This window comes from Arvicola amphibius, chromosome 6 (genome assembly GCF_903992535.2).
Source record: "Arvicola amphibius chromosome 6, mArvAmp1.2, whole genome shotgun sequence".
NCBI lineage: Eukaryota > Metazoa > Chordata > Mammalia > Rodentia > Cricetidae > Arvicola > Arvicola amphibius.
Genome location: NC_052052.2, coordinates 17,841,180 through 17,861,417, shown reverse-complemented (window position 1 = coordinate 17,861,417; position 20,238 = coordinate 17,841,180). Strand labels below are relative to the sequence as shown.

The 20,238-nt window shown below is 46.4% G+C and overlaps 1 protein-coding gene across 1 annotated transcript in view; it reads right to left on the bottom strand.

The window, feature by feature from the left end:
* Positions 1-4,091: 4,091 nt before the first annotated feature.
* Maco1 (macoilin 1) overlaps positions 4,092-20,238 on the bottom strand; it is a 64,965-nt gene continuing 48,818 nt past the window's right edge. The window contains exons 7-11 of the mRNA XM_038334295.2: positions 16,805-16,963; positions 15,376-15,558; positions 13,349-13,469; positions 9,781-9,955; positions 4,092-5,917 (exon numbers count right to left, since the gene is read on the bottom strand). Of these exons, the coding sequence (XP_038190223.1) occupies positions 5,715-5,917; positions 9,781-9,955; positions 13,349-13,469; positions 15,376-15,558; positions 16,805-16,963 (841 nt within the window). The 3' untranslated portion in view covers positions 4,092-5,714. The remainder of the gene's footprint in view (positions 5,918-9,780; positions 9,956-13,348; positions 13,470-15,375; positions 15,559-16,804; positions 16,964-20,238) is intronic.

Genomic DNA, 20,238 nt, shown 5'->3' with positions numbered 1-20,238 from the left:
TCAGTAGAACCAACAAGTAAGGGGTAAGCATTGCTGGGGCTTTCTTCAAGTTGCTCCAGCTCCTGAATCTGCTTCCTCTCCCTCCTCCTCCCTCCTTTCTCTTCCCGCCTCCTTCTTCCTCCTCCTATTGTGTGTGCCTGCGTACAAGTGCCCAGATGGCCAGCGTGGAGGGCAGAGAGCCTGCTCTCTGCCTTTACCGTGGAATCTGGGGATCAAACCCATGTCTTTGGGCTCACATAGCAAGTACTTCCAACCATTCAGTCATCTCACCACCGTTTCTTCTTCTTTTTTCTTCCCTTGAGCTGTCTCTCAATTACATTTAAAATGTTTTAAAATTCACTTCTTATAAAAGCAATCAGGTTTACCGTCAAAAATTTGGGGGTGCATATGAGGCGCAGAGAAGGAAACTAAACTTACCTGCCATTTTAACTAGAGAAATTTTGAACGAAGGCTCTCCATCCAGCGGGAGGGAGGCTGGGGGACCCTTCCCCACCAATCAGTTGTATTTACCCAGAGCCTGGCCATTCAGCACCCCAGGAGGTGACGAAGAAGTGCTTGTCAGAGACATCTTTAGGGAAGAGTGGCTGGAGAGGAGCCAGGGCAGCTGGCTGAGAGGGCCTGTGCCCTCTAGTGGCAGCTGGTGGCCATAGCTTCAGACAGTGGTTCAGTCAGTGGTTCTCAAAGTTGGGCAGAGGACCTAGGACTCAGCCTCACTGGGAGCTTGTTCAGGATGCATTTTGAGGTCCATTCCTTGAACCTTGTATGTCAGGGGATGGAACTTGGAGTGTTTTATTGGACTATTTCGGGCTCTTCCTATGAACCCAAAATTTGAGAACCACCTAAGCCTGAGTCTAACACAGACTTCTGAGAGTAAGATCCCCACCTCTGATTGAGACCCACCACAGGGCCATTGGGGGAAATGGAAGAGCTAAGATGGAGAAGTGCAGGTTTGGGGACCAGCAATGGTAGCCGGTGAAAGAGCTAGCAGCTAAACCTGGTGACTTGGGTTGATTCCCTTAGCACAAGGCAGAGGGAGGAACTGACTCCTGCAGGTTGTCCTGTCCCTTCAAAGGAAATAAATGTAAAAAGAAAATAAAAGAAAGTGCAAGTTCTAGGTCAAACTCACAAAAGGTCCTGCCACCCTCAGCTCCATGTCCCTGTCACCCCCAATGTGTCCAGAGACTGTCCTGCTGGGAAACGGGACAGAGCAGCTCCCAGGGGACACTCGTCTTGGCTTCTTGGACAGGGTATGGCTAAGCCTGGCATTCCCAGGAGAGGAACCGAAGAACCCAACCCAGGATCCAGAGAGCCCAACCCATGGGGCCTGAGCTTGAATCTCTAGCAAAGGCAGAGGAAATAAAGGTAAATGCTGAGAGCAGGAGAAAGAAGCCAAGGAGGGAGGGAGGGAAGAATTGTGGCACCCTTGGCCAAAAGAAGCCCCCCGGACAGTGTTCGCCAGATTCCCTCTTGAAGGAAGAAACAGAAAAAGGCCCCCAGGAAAGAAGGGCTAGCTCCCCTGCTGCCAGGGTGCCCGAGAATGGCTTGTTCTCACAGCACCCAGCTGTTGAGGAAATCTTTGGCCTGGCTAGAACAAGCAGGCACTTGTAGAGAGGCTCTGACAAGAAACAGAGGCTTCAGCAAAAGCCCAGAGCCAGGTAGATGGGAGACGTCATGGTAGATAGGTTCCTTCCACTCTGCCTGTCCTGGAGGCAGTCTGTTTAGACTTGCCTAAAATCCACAAGATGCTTTCCAATGGGGCAACACACACTTCAGGTCACAAGTTCTTATTAGCTGACCTGGCTCTGCCGGTGATGCCGACTACACACCTGCGGTGCATCTGCCTTGCGGTGCAGCAAAGGAGAGGCTCTGCTCTCAAACACTGGGCTCCTAGAAGGAGGACGGGGGCAGGGAGAGAGAGAGAGGGAGGAGGAAAGAGAGGGAGGGGCAGGGGGGGAGAGAGACAGAGGCAGGAACTCTGAGCTCCACCTTGGTCTACACAGCCAGTTTCGGGCCAGTCAGAGCTACATGGTGAGGCTCCATCTCCAAACGAAAGAAGTAGGGCTTAGAGGTCTTCACCTCCTTCACCCCTCATCAGCTAAGTTCTTCATCCTAAAATTTCAAAAGCCTGATGTTGGCTTTTCTGGACTAGAAGCGAGAGGATGCCATTTTGAGTCTTCTTCAGGTCGGATCTGTCTCTCAGGAAGGGGCAGCTGACCGTGCAGACCTTATTAAGAGCAGGATCAGATGAGGGCACTGAGCCGGGCTGACGCGGACTGTGAGCTGGCCCAGCTGCCTAGCACACTGGTTTCACTATCTTCGGGTCTGTTTACAGACTCCTTGCTGAAGCCCTGGACAGTGCCCTGCACTCTGTCACAGACTTGTAGCGACGCCAATGAGTAGGTGGTTGGCAAGGGACAAGACGTAAGAGACAGTACAGAGAGGCTCAGGGCAGGGGTAGCAGCAAAGTTGGGGGCTGACCCCCACCATCTAGCGGTATGGCCGGGGGGGGGGGTGTAAAAAAAGGAAAAAGAAACCTTGCTGGGCAGTGGTGGCACACACCTTTAATCCCAGCACTCGGGAGGCAGAGGCAGGTGGATCTCTGAGTCTGAGGCCAGCCTGGTCTAAAGAGTTAGTTCCAGGGCAGCCAGGGCTACACAGGGAGACACTGTCTAGATCAAAACAAAAGATACTAGTGAGGCAGTGAACCTGAGGGGCGATTACCATGGTCCCATACAGTTTGACACTCCAGGTCTAAGACCCTTTACCATGAGTGAGCCTGGCTCCCATCCCTCCCCTGGTTCATCCTGAAAAGAGCTGACAAGTTTACCTCTGAAGCAGTCTGGGTTCTCTCTCCTTCAGTTCCTTCCATGTGGTCTGAACCAACAGTTTCTTTGAAACAGGGTTTTACAATCCGGACTTGGGTCTGTGATCCTCCTCAGCACTGGGTCACAGGCAGCAAGCAGACGACAGCTGTTCTGGGTGGCAGGGGCAAGGGGATGACAGGGTGAAGGAGCAGCCCCGTCCCTCAGGTTTGAGCAACAGCAGTTCCTTCTCAGTTTTAGGATCTCTTGGAAGGATTACCAAGGCGGGAAGGACATGCAACAGCCGTTTCCTTACGTACAGTGTGGGGGTGTAAGCCAAGGGGATTTTCCGCCAGTCACAACACACTCAGCCTATCCTTCCTGTCAATACTGAACCATCTAGAATAGCAAATCTTACTTTATGACATGTAATAAATCAGAAATCCTAGGACACGGAGCCACTTTGTGATGGGACAAGACAATTGGTGATTTCTGCCAGGGAAGACTGCCAGTGGGAGCACCATGAGCAGACACACTCCTTCAGGGAAGACTAAGGCCAGCGCCAAGCCAGGCATTTCCTGGGAACTCTGCTCACAGTATTAAGTGTGGTGTGTCTGCAAGCCTTAATGGCTAAGATTCAGATGCCTATCCAGCAACAAGGACAGAGGGTGAGATACCAAGAGCAAAATTTTCTAGAAACTTGAGCCAAGATAAATTGTGGCCAAGATGGGAGAGCATGGGCCAAGAGAGGTAGTTAGTTCTCAGATGAAAACAGACAAGCCTCTAAAAACAAGCATGAGGGGGTGGGACTGCTCACTTTGGAGATAGGTTAAGCATAATAGGTTAAGCATCTGTAGCAGGGGGGAAACCCAACAGGGAAGGAGCCAAAGAAGAGACTATGAAGCGGCAGAGGGTAAGAGAGTGCGAAGGGACTAGTTCTCAGGCTTCTCCTTCTCGGGCAGTCACCTCCAGGCCCATTCCCATCCAGGTCTTGAGAAAGGAGGTTACACCAGAAACAAAGACATCTTTGGCTATAATGGATGCTGGAAAAGGGGAGAAGTGGGAGGAAGGCGGATGGGGGTGAATGTCTCAAGTTTAGAAATGAAGCCAGCTGGAGCTCCTGGGTGCGCACCTCTCAAATTCTGTGCCTGCTCCCTGCCCAGTGCCACATGTGGCACCACTATCTTGACCAGAGCTGAGACAAGGTGAAAACAAGCTGGCCGCCACCTCAGCCCCAGAACCATCTACCTTCCTGCATCCTCCTGAAATGTTAAAAAGGCAGAAGACAAGTTTATCAGTAAGAAAATGTTTATTCTTTTGAACCCCACATGGGGGAAAAGAATGCAGCCAAGACCAAGTATTTAACGAAAACAGTGTCCCAAAGGCAGCAAAATGGGGGAACCTCAACACAAAGTCAGTAACAATCTTCCGTGTTTTTGCACAAAGATGGGAAAAAATCGTGACAATTCTGAGTAACACTTTCATGGTGACAGTTACACAAGATGATTCAAAATGCAAATGGCAGCAACATGCACACCTGGCTAAAGCTAGAGGTCTGTTTTATTCCAAAATAATCTGTGATTAAAAGGATGATTCTCTTTAATACTTCTAATTGTACTGACCGGTTTGTCCTACCTAATTTGCTTTAAATAAGATATACATGCCAATCAACAGGAAATTTTAGAACTATGTCCTTCCAGAACACACAGCACAGAAGCACAGCCAACTGATTTGGTTTCTTAATCTCCCCAAACTTCCAAATGCAACTCTACCTTGTCCCACTTCTCCCCTGCCCGCCCCCTCCCTGACCCTTGACACACTTTCACAGGTCTGTGTAGAAGCTTTCTACCAGCGTCTGACACACGGTTGAACCAGTATCTTTGTGTAGAGTTTAGGTCTTAAAAACAAACAACAACAAATCCTCCTTGGCACGAGAGCTCCGGAATAGCCAAGCCCCAGTAAACCGTCCCATATGAGATGAAGGGAATGGAGAGCAGGGAGTGGCATGTGGGGACCACTCCTAGACCACGGCTTTTACAGCTATCGTTCGGCCTCTTTCACACCCACCAGGCCGACTCCCTAAGGTGCCTGGCTGGCAGCAAGCATGGAACCCTGCATGGGAAAACCCTGTGGTGGCGTGGTGACCAGCAGTCCAGTCACTTACCAGCTGTACAACAGGATCCACAGTGAACTCAACAAACAGAAGATGGATGACAGGAAAGGGGCTGGGGGGGCTGAAAATGATCAAGTTTCCTCTTGAATTGTCTTTTCTTAAGGTGATGAGAGATTGCTCTCAGATGTGTTCTAGAACTACACACCAATGGGAATGTCAACACTCCACACACGCCATCACACGCTTGTAAGCTAGCCTCACCCCTTAAGTCTCCCATGATGCTCCGTTGATCTGTCTGGTCCTTGCAAGGGCAATCTTTTTTTCTATAACAGCAGTATCGTCTTCAATTCAGCTATGGAATCAGAGCTGTGTCGGGTCATTTAGCCCTCTCCTGCTAGAAACTAAGCTTTTGTTGTCATCGTGTGAACACAACATGCAATTTTCTTGCTTATTTAAGAACAAAACAGAGCTGAAAAGCAAAAACTGCTTTTTTTTTCCTTCAAGAGGAAACTATGTAAAAATATATAAAAAGGCAAAATTGGCTACTTGAAATCCAAGAATGGTTTTAATGTGTTGGCCAAGAAAAATAAACTGCAAAGTCCTGTGAGGTCTTCTAAAAACTTACAAGAACAACTGATGGGCAGTTCTAATCAGACTTGGATGTTATTTCCCCCCCTTTAAAAATGACAACATACACAATCCCACAAAACACAATATCAACGTTTTTATCTTGACCGCCAGAGACGCTGCTTTTCGAAGCCTTCTGGTTCCAAATGGTTGGGCAAACACACAGCTGGCCTTCATTTCTTCAGGGGCTGATAGACAGAGGCATTAGGATCGAGTCCAGAGGGGCTGGTCTCCACAAACTTGGAAGAGTAGTGGGGGGACACGGGGCTCAGGGGACTGGTGGCAGCACTGTATGTTATGCTGGGCATGACGGCCATGACTTCGGCTATCTTTTGTTTTAGGTCCTTGATTTCCTGGTCTTTCTGAAGGATTTGCCCTGCAAGATCAAAGAGCCAGCATAAGTGAAGAGGGAGGGCTGGTGGACGTGCGCGTGCACACACACGCACACACGCACACACACACACACACACACACACACACACACACACACACACACACACCCAGGTCAGCCCCACGCACTGTCTTGTAAAGACAGGCAAACTTCTGTAAAGTGCCCAATAGTAGGGCATTTTTAGGCACTATGGTTCAGATGCTATGGAAAGTGTTGACCAGTTCTTAGCTTGTGGGGTACAAGAAAGTAGCAGCTTTACAGCTATAGCTCCTGAGCTTGGGTTCTCTTCTGGAAGGCTGGGCTCTGAGCATTAGACCAAGGAACATAGACTCAGGACCTTCGATCGGTCACATCAGGTTCCCTGACAGAAAGCAGATGACATTCTGGGACGGGTGCCCAGCTTACTGGCAAGATACTCTCTGACCTCTGCCCAGCATTCAGCTGGCTGCTTCAGCACATCACTAGCTCAGGCCTCCGTGCATCCTGTGTATGTGCTAGCTGCTGAGGTTTCCCAATCATCAATCTCAACCAACGTCTGAGTCCTAGATTCTCAACACATCCCCAGCTTTCCCTTATGCTCCAGTCTCTACAGCATCTAAAACCCAGCATGGAACAGGAGGGCTCAGTGCTCAGACACCTACCCACTTCTCACTTACAACCAAGAAGAGAGGATTCTAAGCAACATCCACTTTATGACGGACAAACAGGGAACAGGAAGCCGTAACACTTGGTCAAGTACTACCAGTGTGCCGCTAGTGACAGAGGTGGGAGCTGACTCTATATCTGGCTGTAGCACCTACATGTCCCATGGCCTTCATGCCCCTCCTTGGGCGATGACCCATCATCTCTCTGCCGGATGATGAGCTCTGTGAGGCAGTCTAGAAACTGCGCCTCTTACTTTCCCATTGCTAAATCCCTGCCCCAGCCCAGCGGAGAGCCACGGCTTCACAGCCACGCATCTTGTCCAGTCCATTTGCTATTAAGACAGAGCAGGACTGATGCCAGAGCCACCCTGTTCCAAAAACCATGTAATCTCTATCATGCTATGTGCCTCCCTGAGCTCCAAGGGAAAGAAAGAGGCTGTGTGTGAGCAGCCTCACTGTGTGAAGACAACAGTGTGACTGAGAAGTGAGAAGGCTGGGTGGCAAGTTTCAGAAGGACTGAGTGAGATAAAGAGTCACTCTGTAACCAGGATGAGTAACACTAACGGAAGGAACAGGTTTGGATTTGAATTACGAATCTGGACAGGATCCGGAGGGAGGCAGTGAGAGAGCAGGAGCCAAGAGCAGGAGAAAAGATCTGCACCCTCACTTCCTTCAGGGCCCCTAAGTTTCAAGTAAACGTCAAAGAGCCACTTTCTCTTTGAACACAATGAACTTCAGATGAACAGGTACTTAGTGGCACCTGATAACATGAGCTACTGTTTTTCCCAAGCAGACTTCAGTCTGATTTCTTTAATTAATAAGAATAAAGCACCCCAACAGCTTCAGCGTGGACCCTTCTCTCTTCCCAAGCACTTGTGGGCTAAGAGTGGAGTACAGCCATGCCAGGAAGCCTGATGCCCTGGTCCCAGAGTGCTACTTCCATGTCAGGGCATCTTCTCCAAGTGTAGAGATCCCAGCAGAGGGTTAGTTAACCAGAGGTGTTTATTCCTAAGTGCTAAACCAGACAGGAAGAAGGGCCAGTGGGAGATGAGATGCTCAGCTGCAAGGCAGAGCCCCTGGAAACCCTTCAAGTACCTGTCCTTGGGCACACAGACAAGGCAACCCAATGCCCACTCTTTGCCCCTGCTTAATCACTTGGCCCAAGCCTCTCAGGTGGGTTTACCAACTTCTTAGTTTCTCTCTTTTCTAAAGATTCCCAGGCATGGCTGGAAGTTCCAGTGAATGATGAATGTCCTTCATCAGGTGTCTCAGGAGCACCCACCAATCAGTGTCTAAATCAAGCACACCCTCTCCTGACTTCCTAGAAACTTTGCTCTTCTGCCTTGGTTCCAGCATCCTAATCCTCTGATCTCTAAGGCAAATCAGCTCTTTTCACACACTGTCCTCCTCTTGCTCTGTATTTCCTTAGATAGGACACAACAACAGTTTCTGAACTAGCTCTGCCACTCATCTTTCAAGCTGCCATTAGAAGAGCCCGCTTCCTCTGTAAGACCTACAGACTACATTCTTCAGTTTGCTTCAGTCATGGCCTCCAGGCCTGGGGTCACCAGAGTCAGGGCCTGGATATAGCCCCAAAGCTTTCTTTCCCAGTTTACACTACTCCCCCTAGACTGTGCTCCTCCCCACCATCCCCTGGTCTCAGGATTCATCCCATAAGCCTACTCACTCCTGCCTGCATGATGCGCTCTCTACTCTCCCATCTCTGCCGTCCTTCCTATCTGGCTTGCCCTAATGCAGTACTTCTCAAAACTCTCAAAATGCAGCCAGGATTCACAGGGCCCACAGGACATGAAATACCAGAGCCCTCTGTAGTAAGCACAAGCTGGGCCTCTGGTGAACTGTGCAGAATATAAAATAAACACTAAGAGAATGCAAATATTTTCTATTAAGTCAGACAGTAAATATATATGAAAAATGTAAGACAATGACACTTTTCTCATTTTTTGGACAACAGTTATTTTCATAAAATACTATTAATGTTAAGATATAATATGCTTGTATCATTTTAAATAAATTATTAGATGTTTTAATTTTTAATTTATAGTAGGGAGAAACAGCTAGATAATTTACATGAAATAAGTTTATCCAGGGTGCTCACTAATCTTAAGCATCTGGGCCCTGCTACCCCAGCAGACTCTGGCCTTTCTGGAATGGTGGCTTCTAGAGCTTGGCAGCTTGGGGAGTCCCTATTCAAATGCCCTTTTACATGGACCAGGTCAACTGGCAGACAGGTTTTCTCAATATTCTAGTCACTTAGGTGACTAATCAGTTTTGTGAACAAAAATCCCATTTTCTTTTCATTGGCTCTTGCCACCCACTCTCTGTCAGAAACCTCCCATGCCCTCCATGTTGTTTAAAGTTCTGAGCTCTTTCCACTGGACACTCCTACAAGACCTGGCTGCAGCTATCCCTGCCCCACCTGGGCCAGCAGACTAGTGAGTTTCTTCCATGCCCATGGACTTTGCCGTCACTGTTCCTGGCCTCAGTCTGCTCAAACATTACATGTTCAAGGGCTCTTCTGTGGCTGCCATGTGACGAGAAGTCTCTTTCTTCTCACTTTGTCCACTGCCCTTACAAATACCGCAATGGCTTGTTCACTGCTTGTCATGTTGTCCATGTGTCTATCAGAGACACTAGTAGGTCTCAGCAACTCTCTGTTGAGTGCATGGCCTGTGCTCCAGACCGTAGATGCCTCTGTTGCTCTGTCCAAGTCAATTCTAGCCTGCTACAGCTTGGAAGATCCCATGAAACTGTCTTTTCTGCATAGAGGCTTCTTGACCCTCACTCTCCCCATGCTCCCAACCCCTTCTCCTCATTCAGGCTCAGCTTAAACATCAGCTGCCATGACATGACCCAGCTCCATAGCCTGGTCTAGGCCCTGCCTCTCTGTCCCTACAGGCTGCACATACAATGAAGCTGCAGCTCCAGATTTTATACTGTGCACCCCTTGAGGAGACACCCATAGTCTTCTCTTTACGTCCAGCACTGAACATGCTCTCGTCTCAAATACAGCAGTAGCATAAATTGATCTGACTCCTGAGCTCAACGCTGGCCACACATGAACCAAACAGCTTAAGAAACACAGAGGTGCCCTCTGGTTCAGAGCTCTGAGAGAAGGTCCACTCTATGCAGTCCTGCAACCTCTACATCCTGCCACCCCATGGGTGCCTGCTGTTTTCCTACCCTGGGCAATCTCGAGCTGCCGTTTTGCATCACCCAGTGCAGAAAACAGGTCCAGCTTGATTCTCGTCTCTGCGCTGAGGCTGTTCTCCAGGTGCTGCGTCTTGTCTTGCATGGCAGAGAGTGCTGACATTAACACCTCGGTGTCCTTCTCATTTTCTTTGTACTTCCGGAGCTCCTATCAAAAGAATCAAACCAGTAATGCTATGAAGCAGTTTGGGCATTAATGTGTATATATTAGCTTGAACTCACAAATTAAATTCCAGTCCTACTGGCCATCAGAACAGACAACCCTGACACTTTGTGTGTTTACATATCACTCTTAGAGCGTGTGCCATGAAATATTCAGATTCTCACATGGCTGGAAAACAGTGGCTACTGCTTCCAAATCAAGTACTCTCTTGCAAGGCTGACTCAGCAGACACTGCTCTTCTTAGCAAAGAGTGCCTTATGCTGTAGTCACATTTCTAAAAATGGGGCTAAAAAATTGCAGAAATATTTGTTATTTTGATAAGGCAAACTTAGAAAAACCCATTTACAATAGTTGGTAATATAGACAGTAAGTATTAAACTTGATTCTTTTTTTTTTTTTTTTTTTTTTTTGAGACAGGGTTTCTCTGTGTAGCTTTGGAGCCTGTCCTGGAACTCACTCTGTAGACCAGGCTGACCTCAAACTCACAGAGATCTGCCTGCCTCTGCCTCCCAGGTGCTGGGATTAAAGGCGTGCACCACCACCAATCAGCCTCAATCTTTTTAAAGATAGAAACCCAAACTTATTTCAGAGAACTCAAAAATACAGAAAAATTGAAATTTAACCATAATCTTTTAATATAACTGAAATCATAGCATATGTACGGTGCTAGATAAAGCCTTTTAAAAAGCAAAAACTTAAGGTTATTTCAACTATTCAGGTTTCTAAGTGCTGGGTTACAGGCATGTGCCACCACACCTGGCTGGGAAAAAAAAAAAACCCTTTTGATGGCTCACTGCTACTTCTGTATGTACACATACTGTACCTTAAGCAAATATCTGCCCCACTATCAAAACTGTTTCCTTCTTTTTTATTTTTGCACTTCTACACCACTACACTAAATAAGGTGTCAGTCACTGATGAGGTCTTGCCTTTAAAATCCTATGCTGGGCATGGTAGCCTACACCTATAATCTCAGCACGTGGTAGGCAGAAGCAGGATTGCCATTATTTTGAGGCCAACCTGGGAACCTGTGTCATATAACAAGACCCTGTGTTTATGCAAAACAAAAATTCTTTACCAATTTCATAGGAGAGAAGTCATTGCTAACTTTTATATTCATGTCATTATTGATTAATAAAAATTTAAATGTTTTTGCTAACTTTTATATTCATGTCATTATTGATTAATAAAAATTTAAATGTTTAAAGAATTTAAATAAACATTTTAAATATTACATTAATTTTAATTAAAAAATACTTAATTTTACTTGAATGGATGTGTATCGGAGAGTATGTATGTGTATCATGTGCTTGCAGGAACATGTGGAAGTCAGGAGGGGTCAGACTGGCTGAACTGAAGTTACAGTTGTAAGACACCAAATAGAAAATGGAACCTGGGTCTTCCATCTCTCCTTCACCATGTGGGTAACTGAGGTCATCAGGATTGGCAGTAAGCATGATGAGCCATGTTGTTAATCCTGAAGATCCACTTTTAGAACGTGTGTTTCTTCTGTAAATCATCTGTCTGTCTTCTTCAGTTCTCTATATATGTTGGTAACTTTCATCAGCTATTTATACTCTAAAAGTGCTATTTTGGGGGTGGGGTTCGAGACAGGGTTTCTCTGTAGCTGTGGAGCCTGCCATGGAACCTACTCTGTAGACCAGGCTGGCCTCATTCAGAGTACTGCCTCTGCCTCCAAAGTGCTGGGAGTAAAGGCGTGCACCACCACCACTCGGCATAAAAGTGCTATTTTTAATACTCATTGATACCTGTATTTTTTGTTTGTTTTATGTTTTGTTTGTTTGAAACAGGTTCTCTGTGTAGCCCTGGCTGTCCTGAAACTCACTCTGTAGACCAGGCTGTCCTGGAACTCAGAGATCCCCTTGCTTCTGCCTTCCAAGTGCTGAGATTAAAGTGTATGCCACTATTCTCAGTGAATATCTCTCTCATTTAAAAAAATTTTTTGTATCTTTAGTGTATGAATGTTTTGCCTGCATGTGTATCTGTTTGCCACATGTGAACCTGGTCCTTGTGGAGGTCAGAAAAGGGCTTTAGATTCTCACAGAGGCAGCTGTGAGCCACTCCGTAGGTGCTGGGAATTGAACCCAGGTCCTCTGCAGAGCAGCCAGTGCTCTTGACCATCCAATGACCTATCTCTCCAGCGTTCGGAGTATCTCTATCTTTTTTTTTTTTTTTTGGTTTTTCGAGACAGAGTTTCTCTGTGGCTTTGGAGCCTGTCCTGGAACTAGCTCTTGTAGACCAGGCTGGCCTCGAACTCACAGAGATCCGCCTGCCTCTGCCTCCCGAGTGCTGGGATTAAAGGCGTGCGCCACCACCGCCCGGCGGAGTATCTCTATCTTATTCAACTCTTTTTGGCTGCTGTTTATGAGTTTGTTTACAGGGTTTTTGTTTTTTGGGGTTTTTTTTTGTTTTTTTTGGTTTGGTTTTTTGAGACTGGGTTTCTCTGTAGCTTTGAAGCCTGTTCTGAAACTAGCACTTATAAACCAGGCTGGCCTTGAACTCACAGAGATCCACCTGTTTCTGCCTCCCAAGAGCTGAGATTAAAGGCGTGTGCCACCACCACCCGGCTTGTCTACAGTTTTTATGCTTGGAAAGTCTTCTTGTGTCTCAAGATCAAATAATACTTTATTTCCCCCTATCTTTTCTTTTTCTACATTCAACTCTTTGTTTGGAATTTCCTTTCTGTGTTAGTAAAGCTCTAACTTTATTCCTCACTTGTTCAATTATTCAAAATCCTTTTACTGGTTCATCTTGTCCTTTCCTGCCATTCTCTGAAGCCACCTTTACTACATACTTCAAGCTCCGTCTCAAATCATCCATTACTCCCCTGGCCTGCCAGTGTTTCCTATCAGTCTCATACAATTTAAATTACTATGCTCTTTACAAAATGACATTAATTTAAAATGCCACCTTGAAAAGCTGTTACCAAGTTCGTGGTTAAGGTACACAACCCACAAAGCTAGTTAGTTATCTATGTCCACAGCACTGGCATCCTTCTGCCTCATGTTCAGTACCACCTGCCTAGTCAGAGCCACCACAAGGCCGTGGATAGGTCAGGAAAGGTCTAAGGAGAGATGCAGGTCCCATAGGAATTAACCTCGTCTACAGCCTGAAAAAGCTAAAGGCATGCCTGCTAAGACAGATGCTGGGCTGATACCTGTAGCAGACTATCAAAACTTGCAGCTCGTGTTAGAACCTGTCTGCATCAAACAGAACAAGGTTGGAACTTTAAGTCTCCTTCTGTGTAGATGATGAGACAGAGGACTGGTGTGAGGTGCTGATCTACACTGGAGCACATACACTGGCAGGCTGGAGGGGACTGGGTGATGGAAGGCCCTTCCCCCACCTCCTCCTCACCTGAACCTTCAGTTCCAGTTCCCTGATCTGCTCCTCTTTCACCTTCATGTCCATTGTGAGCTTCTTGCCCTCAGCTTCTAGCTCTCTGATCCGACTCCGTAAGGTTTCGGTGCACTCTCCCCTTTTGAAAAAGACAGTGGAAACAAGGTTTATAGTTTCCCCTATCATAGAAGATTGGTTTGAAGACCACTGTGGATACAGAATCTACCCATGCTCAAATTGCTCATATAAAGTAGCAGTTTCTGCATAGACTGTCCATAGCGCCATCTCTAGATCACTAATAGCCAGCACAATGTAAAGCCAGATGAAGTGCTGTCGCTGTGCCCTAGGTTAGGGCTGACGACAAGAAACCACGTGTTTATGCTTTGCAATCTAGCCTTTCCAGTGTTTCCTTTTATGTCTTTCTGAGACAGAATTTAATATGTAGCACATACTGGCCTTGATCTTGCTATCCTCCTGTCTCAGCCTTTTATCATAGCCATCCCTCACCACACCCAGCTCTCAAGTACTCTCTGTAGTTGACTACAACTGGAGTTGGCAGGTAGGCAGAATGCACTTACTGCAGGACTTACACACTCGTCTTAGAGTCTAGGATCTGCATGATGATTATTAAAAATTTCCCCCCCAAGACAGGGTTTCTCTGTGTAACAGTCCTAGGTGCCCTGGAGCTCACTCTGTAGACCAGGCTGGGCTCAAACTCAGAGATCTGCCCACCTCTGCCTTCGAGTGCTGGGTTTAAAAGCATGCACCACCACAACCTGGTGGGTCTGCCCAATTTTAACTTTTGGCTCAATATGCTTCTTCCCACTACTCTTTGAAAATTTCAACAACGATCTAAAATAATTATTCTTTCATTTTTTTTTGAGACAAGGCCTCTCTATATGCCCCTTGGCTGACCTGAAACTCACTTTGTGGACCAGGCTGGGCTCAAACTTACAAAAAGATCTGTTTGCCTTTGCTTCCCAAGTGCTGGGATTAAAGGTATGGTCACCATACCCAGCCTTTTTTTTTTTTTTTTTTTGGTAGTCTTTTGAGACAGGGTTTCTCTGTAGCTTTGGGGCCTGTTCTGGAACTAGCTCTTGTAGACGAGGCTGGCCTCGAACTCAAGAGAGGTCCACCTGCCTCTGCCTCCCGAGTGCTGGGATTAAAGGCGTGCACCACCACTGCCCAGCCATGCCCAGCTGTTTTTAAATCTGTATTGTGTCTGTGTGTACTATGGAGGCCAGAGGTCAACCTCAGGTGCTATCCCTCAAAAGCCACCCGCCTTGTTTTCTGAAACAGGGTCTCTGGGAAGCTGGTCAGTGAGTCCCAGGGATCTGCTGTCCAGGGCTCCCCAGTGACAGGACACAGATGTGCACTACCTCACCCGCCTTTTTACTAGGGTGCTGAGCACGCCACCCCAGTTTTTTTTTTTTACATGGGACTGAAAACAGGTCCTTATGCTCACACTTCAAGCACTGTGTAACTGAGCTATCTCTTCAGCCCTCTAAAATACTCAGGGGTTGGAGAGAGGCTCAGCAGTTAAGAGCACTTCCTGTTCTTTCAGAGGATCCACACTTGATTCCTAGCAGCCACATGATAGCTCACAGCACTCCAGCACTCCAGTTCTAGGAAATCTAAAGCCTTCATGGGTACCGCATACACGGCACAGACATACATGAGGCAAAATACTCACATACAAAAAATAAATTAAATATATTAATCTAAAAATAATTTTAAGCTCCTAAAAAATCACCCACATCTGTGTTGGAAGCAGTAACAGTCTTGTGAAGCACAGACTGCAGATGGGTCTCAGAGCATTTAGATACCACACAGAAAAGGAGAGGAAGCTTGTCAGGAGTATGGGGTAGGGTGAGTCCTTCATCACTCAGAAATGAAAGGTTGGAGAGCAGTGTGAGCTGGCCCAGGTGGAGCTGAAACAAGCTAATCAACAACTCACAATCAATCCATCCACACAAACTATTCTCTGTCCCGCCCAAGCATCAAATCCCCAACCTTGATTAAATATCACAGTGACATGGACATACCTAGATGCGGCAGCAAAGGCAACAGCCCGTGCAGCAGTGGCTTCTTCTAACTTCTTCCTCTTTTTCTCCTCCATTAACTGTTTTTCTACAAAGCCTCGGGCTTCCTGCTCAGCTTTTAGCTTTTTCTCCAGCTGGCTGATATTCTGCTTGTCTTTTTGCTTCATTTGTACAGCATTATGTAACCTATGTGGAAATGATTGTCACACAGAATCTTCTGATAGAGAGCTTCACCATGAACCCCAAGAACCACTGCCTCTATGCAGCCTCTGTTAGGCAGCTGTACATGGGAGGATCACATAGCAAAGTATCAACTTCCAGAGTGCCAGAGAAAACACATGGTCATTACTACGTAATGGCTTCTAAACACTAATAAGCTACCTGCTTTATGTAATCCAGAGCCAGCCCTGCCCACCACTGTTAGGTGATCTCCAGCAGGCAGGCAGAAGACACTGCTAGAAAGCGTCTACCAGAGCAGGAGGTGACTGCAGAGTTCATTCCAGTGCTCCAGTACACTGGGAAAGAAACAGTCAGACCAAAGACAGTCCTGTCCAATCTAAAGTGGGTGGGAGGAGAAGGTCTATCTTCTTTTTTTTTTTTCAGTTGTTTTTTTAGGCAAGGTCTTAGTCTGCAGCCTAGGCTGGCTTTGAACTTGAGGCAATACTCCTGGCTCAGCCTCTTGAGCTGTGGAATTACAGGTGTGCACTACCACACTGGCCCTTCTAAATTACAGCCATGCAGCAGCCTTTCTTTGAAAAAAGGTGCAAGGCCTTTTCTCATGCCATTAAATTCCCCCCAGTTTCACATGGCAAGGTGAGGGAGCTAGTCACCAGAGGCCAATGCTGAGAACTGCAGAAGTTGCCCAGAATGATGGAGGGGTTTTGTGCATGTTGTACCCTAGTGTTATAGCTAACTCCTAGAACTCTTGAGTGTATTCTTCATGGGGAAGCCTGTGAGGCATCACTACTACAGAAATACAGTGCTTAGAGACAGAAGAGATAACCTTACACTGAGTCAGCAACTAACCCCAAAATGAATTAAAGGAAAGTTTAAGGGAATTCACACAGAAGAGCAGGCTGTTGCCTGTCTCTTCAAATAAAACCAAAGCTCAATGTTATTTTTAGTTCTGACATTCACGGTCTCATTCTTAGGAACTGATCAAGATTTTCAAATAGTAGCAGAACTCCTTATCAAGGTTACTTACCACAAAAGCCTAATAACTAATATTAAATAGTTAAACTACATTATCAAAGGAAAATAATACTAATAAACTCTTGTTGGATTAAAGTAAGTGTAGACTTGATGAGAACACTCAGCATCTACCAGTCAGTAAGCAGGATATATTGGACCATGTTTCCTGGTCAGCCTGAGTCTGTGTGTCCCCCTGGAAACAGGAGGCACTGCCCAAGGCTGACGTGGCACACACACTTACTTATTCTGCAGCAGCTCGTTCTCCTGTCGGAGCTGGCCCATTTCTGAGCGGATCCCTCGTTCCGTGTTTGAGAGAGAGCTGATCTGACTGCGCAGCTCTTGTTCCACTTGCCGGCTGGCTTGCAAGTCAGCCTTTAGCTTTTTAATGTCTTGCTCCAGCCTAGGAAGGGAGAAAGAGAGATTTTCATCTGAGAAAGGGCCCGAGGGCTCATCGAGGGTCCTCACTGGACTGATACCTGCGATATGCTTAGTTCTATGGCATGACTCCCTTCACAGGAGTCAATGGCTGTGACATGTATAAAGGAAGAGAGGAAAAAAAAGAAGGGTTAAACACTAAGGTCCCCTCTCCACTGCTGACTTCCTTAGCAAGTTAAATCTGTGAAAACAACCTCAGGCCACTGACTTTGCTTTTCCACACTCTCCTAAATCAGATTGCACCGTGACTGTGTCCTCACCTTCCTGGAGGGGCTACCAGAACACAGGGTCTCCATCCACCTCCTGAAAGTGCTAGCCTCCTTGTTAAGGAACAGTCACACTTTTGGTGATTACGGCAGAAGAGCTCATTAAGGCTCCACAACAGAAGGGACTAGTAAGAAAACTATGGACTAAAACCGACCTTACTGTGCCATTCCTTACTTGCTCCATCTAGCCAATAGGTAACGCTATTTCAAGTGATGTGCACTAGGGCTCTACACATGAACAAGCAGGGAAAGGAACAGAAGGGCAATATCAGTCCCTTCTTCACAGGAAGGTTTTATAATTTCAATAGAGGCCAAAAAATAGATGATTAAATAATCAGACAGTAGCACAAAGGCTTCAGTTAGACACATACTAGGAGGAAGAACAGCAACAGCCATGGTTCCTCACTGCTCTCTACAGTCACAGCAATGTGCACTAATCGGCAGACCTAAGGGCCACCTGCAACGATTACTCCTATTTTTCCCAGATGAAGAAATATAGGTAAGAAAAATCTTGCAGCTCAAGATCCCAGACAGTGACCCCTGGATCCATTCTCTTTCCCATCAGCTTGCCTACAGTACAGAAGTGCCATCTGTACTCTGCGGAGCCTGGGAAAGGCTGGGCAGAGAGGATGAGAATGGTTAGTAGGTTTTACATAAGCAGGGAAGAAGGTTTCTAAAAGGAGAGGGCATACCCAAAACTTCACCGTATCAACAGTTACGCGTATTCAGAGACAAGTCCTCAGTTTGGTGCCTGAGAAGGATTATAGTAGAAACAACAGGAAAGGCTTAGATGGGCCTGTGACAGCAGAGCTGAGGGTCAAGCCTAGGATGCACACATGTGAAGCTCTGAGAAGAGACATTTTTCTACTGAGATGCAAATGTCCAGATGGGCAAACATCAGTTTGCTTTAGTTTTTGTATGCAGAAACTCAATTCTAGGTTTTAAAGACAACCTGGAGCCTTGCTTATGCTAAGCCATACTCAACCATTGAATTACTACCCCAACACCTGATAAAACTCATTGTGTGCTTCTAATCCAGCATACTAACAGAATCAAAACTTATCGGGGGCAATGGATCTCTCTTTGGAGCTTTTAGCTCCACAGACTACAAACACATATGTTTTTTTAAAAAGATTTATTTATTTATTATGTATACAATATTCTGCCTATATGTATGCCTGCAGGCCAGAAGAGGGCACCAGATCTCATTCTAGATGATTATGAACCACCATGTGGTTGCTGGGAAACTCAGGACCTCTGGAAGAACCACCAGTGCTCTTAACCATTGAGCCATCTCTCCAGCCCCAAAGATGTTTTATTAAGTACAAAGTCCTCAGAAATTAATACTCAGTCAGTAATGTTCCCTGGACTCTCAGAGAAAAACAAAGAATAATTTTCTTTCTCTACCTACTATTAGACAACCTAAAAACAAGCCTCAAGGCCCCAGTCATGTTGTAGGTGCCGTCACAGTGCTCCATCCTGGGTGTGAGAGCCTGGCCTAGAAACCTCGAGTTCCAGTAGCATTGCCTGGTCTCCTGCCAGGGCTTACTCCCTGGGGAAGGGTCAGAGGTCCACATCACACCACACTGTCCCTATCACCAGGGTTATTCCAGTTCAGTGTACTCTCAGATCAGCACTTAGACTGTAGCCATGCTGTCCCTCATTCACCTGAAGTAACCCAAGGGCTATATTCCAAACAGGTTGGTTGTGTCGGGTTCATTACATTAAGAAGTCTTGCTGAAGGGACGTTAGCCTCACAGAGGAAGAACTGCACTGTCTGTGAAAAGGCAAGTTCCTCACTGAGGACAGAGACAGTATGGTCTGGGAATGGGCTCTACCACTGGGCTTCCAGTGGCCCCGCTGCCAACTCCATGACCTGGGCCAGGAAGGCATACAGCTTCCTAACCTGCAGCTGACCATCTCTACGATTCCTCCCTCTTGCTCTAGGATTTCTTGGCCTGACACACTTACAAATGGCTGCTAAGCTGCACTAGATGCAGACATGGGATCTGGTTCCACAGCACAGCCAGCCGCTGGAGACAAAGGCAAACTCCCTTCAGAGGCTACATTTCAATAACTGTGGTTACCGCTGTATTTCACTTTAAAAATCTTTTTTGTTTTGGTTGGTTGGTTTTTCCTGAGACAGGGATTTTCTGTGTTGCCCTGGCTGTCCTGGAACTTGTTCTATAGACCTGGCTGGTCTCATACTTCCAGAAAAATCTCTAAAAACTGGGCTGAAGAGATGGCTCAATGGTTAAGAACACTGGCTGCTCTCACAAAGGTCCTGAGTTCAATCCCCAGCAACCACATGGTGGCTCACAACCATCTATAAAGAGATGTGGTGCCCTCTTCTGCCCTGCAGGTGTACATGCAGGCAGAACACTGTATCCACGATAAATAAATTTTTTTAAAATAAATCTCTAAAAGCCTATTTTCCTACCACAAACTAAGAATAATAATCTTCATTCTATGTTTTGAAGTTTCTGGAAAACTGTGATAATCTAAAGAGTTTTAAGAACAAAAGTTACAAACATAATTTTTGTAAAACATAAAACAGTGTTTTAAGAACATGTGTGCACGTGTGGAGGTCAGAGGTCAAGTTCTGCAAGATTTTCTCTTCTTCCAGTGTTGGGTTCCACTGTTCAAGCCGGCAGCGGTGCTTTCCCAGGAGCCATCTCACTGGCCTCCCACCGTGACTTCTGAGAGTGCGATTCTGTGAGAGTTCTGTCGAAGCCAACCCAGCATTACTACACAGCAAAACAAAAACACGTTCCCTTTGTTTAAAGAAACACGAGACCACTTCAGAAGCATACACTTATGTAAGATATATACTCTTGTGTGTCTATGTCATACTGTGCTGGGAAACTGCTAGCTTGGGCTGCTGGGGTTGAACTCAGGGCTTCTCGCATACTAGACTCTCTCATTGAGCCACATTTCTAGCCCTGGAAATGGTTTCTTTATTTTTACGGCAGGG